Source organism: Empidonax traillii, unplaced genomic scaffold (assembly GCF_003031625.1).
Source record: "Empidonax traillii isolate 1590-97213 ecotype Southwest subspecies unplaced genomic scaffold, ASM303162v1 scaffold3085:size15662, whole genome shotgun sequence".
In the NCBI taxonomy this organism is placed as follows: Eukaryota; Metazoa; Chordata; class Aves; order Passeriformes; family Tyrannidae; genus Empidonax; species Empidonax traillii.
The window spans coordinates 12,270-15,662 of NW_020958278.1; the positions used below are offsets into that span (position 1 = coordinate 12,270).

At 63.0% G+C, this 3,393-nt stretch overlaps 1 protein-coding gene across 1 annotated transcript in view; it reads left to right on the forward strand.

Moving 5' to 3' along the window:
- Positions 1–3,389, forward strand: part of TOMM40 (translocase of outer mitochondrial membrane 40) — a gene marked incomplete at its 3' end in the record, with an annotated part of 3,945 nt that extends 556 nt beyond the window's left edge. Inside the window, exons 2-9 of the mRNA XM_027910276.1 lie at positions 310–540; positions 1,000–1,067; positions 1,160–1,252; positions 1,516–1,617; positions 1,873–1,978; positions 2,410–2,532; positions 2,924–3,000; positions 3,264–3,389. Of these exons, the coding sequence (XP_027766077.1) occupies positions 327–540; positions 1,000–1,067; positions 1,160–1,252; positions 1,516–1,617; positions 1,873–1,978; positions 2,410–2,532; positions 2,924–3,000; positions 3,264–3,389 (909 nt within the window). The remainder of the gene's footprint in view (positions 1–309; positions 541–999; positions 1,068–1,159; positions 1,253–1,515; positions 1,618–1,872; positions 1,979–2,409; positions 2,533–2,923; positions 3,001–3,263) is intronic.
- Between the last annotated feature and the right edge of the window lie 4 nt (positions 3,390–3,393).

The window sequence follows — 3,393 nt, forward strand, 5'->3', positions numbered from 1 at the left end:
GGATTTGGAGGGGGTTGGAGGGAGATTGGGGAGGGGGGCGGTTTTGTGGCAATTTTGGAGGATTTGGGGACACCGGGAGGGGGAGAGGGAGGAACGGGTGGGAGTGGCCGGGGCCCCCCTTGTGTGGGAGTCGTTTGGGGTGGGGGTTTGGAGGAAGATTTGGGGGGGGAGGGGTGGGCAGGATCGGGACCCCTCAAGTTGGGGGGAAGGGGAGGAGATTTAAAGGGGGAAATTTGGGGAGGGGGAGGGTCATTTTGGGCACCCCCCTGTGGGGTTGGGAGGGTGTCTGACCCCTCCCTTTCCCGCCAGCCCCCCCACCCCCCACCATGGGCAACGTCTGGGCCGCCGGGTCCCCCCCGCCCCCCCCCACGGCGCACCCTCCCCCCCTCCTGCCCGTGCCCCCCCCCGGCTTTGGGGGCCCACCCCCCATGAGCGGCCTGGGGGGGTCTGGGGGGGCCCCCCCCAGCCCCACGGAGCCCCCTGGGGGCGACCCCCTGCCCAACCCAGGGGCCTTCGAGGAGTGTCACCGGCGCTGCAAGGGTGAGTGTGTGTGGAGGGAGTGGGACACTCCAAAAATTACCCCCTCGCAGATTCCTGAACCTCCCCTGGGACCCCCAGAGCCCTCCATGGCCCCCATAGGAACCCCCTAACTGGGGTATCCCTTCCCAAATCATTCCCCCCAAATCCCTAAATCTCCCCTGGGACCCCCAGAGCTCTCCAGGGACCCCCGTAAACAGGGTATCCCCTCCCCCAAATGCCCCCAGGGACCCCCAGATCCCTCCACGTCCCCTCCAGTGACCCCCAAAACAGGGGCTTCCCTCCTAAAGCCCCCCAGGGACCTCCACATCCCTTCAGGAACCTGCAGTTCCTCCCAAAACCAAAGGAGATCCTCCCCCAGTCACTTCAGAGCCCCCTCAGATCTTTTCCCAAGAGCCCCCCACCCCATCCCTCCTGCCCCCACCCTGGGGGTCTCCCCTAACACCCCCTGTGCCCCCCCAGAGCTGTTCCCGGTGCAGATGGAGGGGGTGAAGCTGACAGTGAACAAGGGGCTCAGCAACCACTTCCAGGTGGGTTTTTGGAGGTGCAGGTGGGTCAGAACAGGAGAAGGGAGTCCTCCCTTTCCCAGCCCCCGCAAACCCTCTCCCCACTTCCCCCCCAGGTGAACCACACGGTCGCTCTCAGCACTTTGGGGGAGTCCAACTACCATTTTGGGGCCACCTATGTGGGCACGAAGCAGCTGAGCCCCACTGAGGTGAGCTGAGCTGGGGGGTTCTGGGGGACTTCCCTGGCCTTCCCAGACCTTCCCTTCCCAATCTCTCCTCTCTCTTCCCAATCCTTCCCTTCTCTTTCCTTTCCCAATCCTCCTCTCCATTTCCCTCCCCTTCTCAATCTTTCTCTCGCCTTCCCTTTCTAAATCTCCCTTTCCCCGAACCTTTTCTTTTCCCTCCCCTTTCCACTTCCCCCCTTTTTGGGAGTTCTGGGAGCTCCTAAATTCCTGGATGTCGAACCCCCCAGGCCTTCCCGGTGCTGGTGGGGGACATGGACAACAGTGGGAGCCTCAACGCCCAGGTGATCCACCAGGTGACGGGGAGGCTCCGCTCCAAGGTGGCCTTCCAGGTACAGACTGGGGACCCCACGAGGGTTGGGGGGACCCCCCTGGGACTGGGAGGACACCCTAAAAATGGGAATCTCTTCCCCCATAAAGTAAGGGCGAGATGCTATGAGGGGCCGAGGGCGGGGAGGGAGTTGGGGTGGGGGAAAGACCTGTACACAGGGGGGGATACCCCCAAAAATGGGGGGCCCCCAGAGAAGAGGAGGGGGCCATCCTGAGGTTTTGAGGTGTGTTTGTGTCTCCCTCCCCTACCTTTGCAGACGCAGCAGGCGAAGTTCGTGAACTGGCAGGTGGACGGCGAGTATCGGGGGGGCGACTTCACGGCCGCCCTGACCCTGGGGAACCCTGACATCCTGCTGGGATCAGGTGAGGGAGGGCCCGAAAGTCCTCCTGGGATCAGGTTGGGGGGGGGACCCAAAATCCTGCTGGGATGAGGTGGTGGTGGGGCCCCAAAATCCTGCTTGGATCTGGGAGGGGTGACCCCCGAAACCCTCCTTGGGATCAGGTAAAGAGGAGGGGGGCAAAATCCTGTTGGGATCAGGGAAGCAGGGATCTCCAAAATCCTGGGATCAGGTGAAGGGGGGGACCCCAAAATCTGGGGGGTTTGGTGGAGCCCCCAGAATCACACCCTCCCAATTCCTGGGGCGGGGGGAGAAGGGAAGCCCCGTTTTGGGGTTTTCCCCAAAATCTGTGTGCTTGGGAGCCCTCCAACCTCTCAGGGAGGGGGAGAGGGGGGTGCCCCCTCCCTCAAAGACCCTCAGCCCTCATTTCTGGGCTGTTCTCCCCTCTTCCTGCAGGGATTCTGGTGGCCCATTACCTGCAGAGTGTGACCCCCACCCTGGCGCTGGGGGGGGAGCTGGTCTATCACCGGCGCCCAGGAGAGGAGGGGGCCGTGGTGTCCCTGGCTGGGCGTTACACAGGTGGGACCCCAAAACCCCAGGGGGGCTCTGGATGGGACCCCAGGAACCCTCTGCAGAGGTGGGACCCCAAAACCCTGGGGGGTGTGGGAGGGGACCCCCAAAATCCCCTGCACAGGTGGGACCTCAAAACCCAGGGGCAGCATGGGTGGGACCCCAAAAATCCCCTACACAGGTACCCCAAATACCTATACAGGTGAGACCCCCAAAACCCTACAAAGGTGGGACCCCCAAAACCCTGGGGGGGACCCTAAAAACCTCCTGCACAGGTGGGACCCTAAAAATCTCCTGCACAGGGACCCCAAGCCCCTACACAGGTGGGACCCCAAAACCCGGTGGGGGGGTGCTGCGGGTGACCCCAAATCCTGGGGTGACCCCAAAAATCCCCCACCAGCGCCCACGTGGATCGGGACCCTCACGCTGGGGCAGGCGGGGGCTCACGCTACCTACTACCACCGAGCCAGTGAGCAGGTACGAGGGACCCCAAAAACGGGGGGTGGGGCCCTAAAAATAGGGGGTGGAACCCTAAAAATGGGGGGAGACCCCAAAGATGGTGGAAACCCCAAAAATGGGGGCTGGGATTCCTAAAACATGGGGTAAGGCTCCAAAATGGAAGTGGGACATCCCAAAGGACAGGAGACCCTGGATTTGGAGGGGTCTGACCCCAAGTGTGTGTGTGGGGGGGTGTTACCTTGGATATTTGGGGGGGTCTGACCCCTCAGGTGTCCCCCCAGCTGCAGGTGGGAGTGGAGTTCGAGGCCAGCACGAGGCTCCAGGATTCCAGCGTCGCCTTTGGGTACCAGCTGGAGCTGCCCCGGGGGAACCTGCTGTTCCGGGGTACGAGGGGGGGGCCAAAAATGGAGG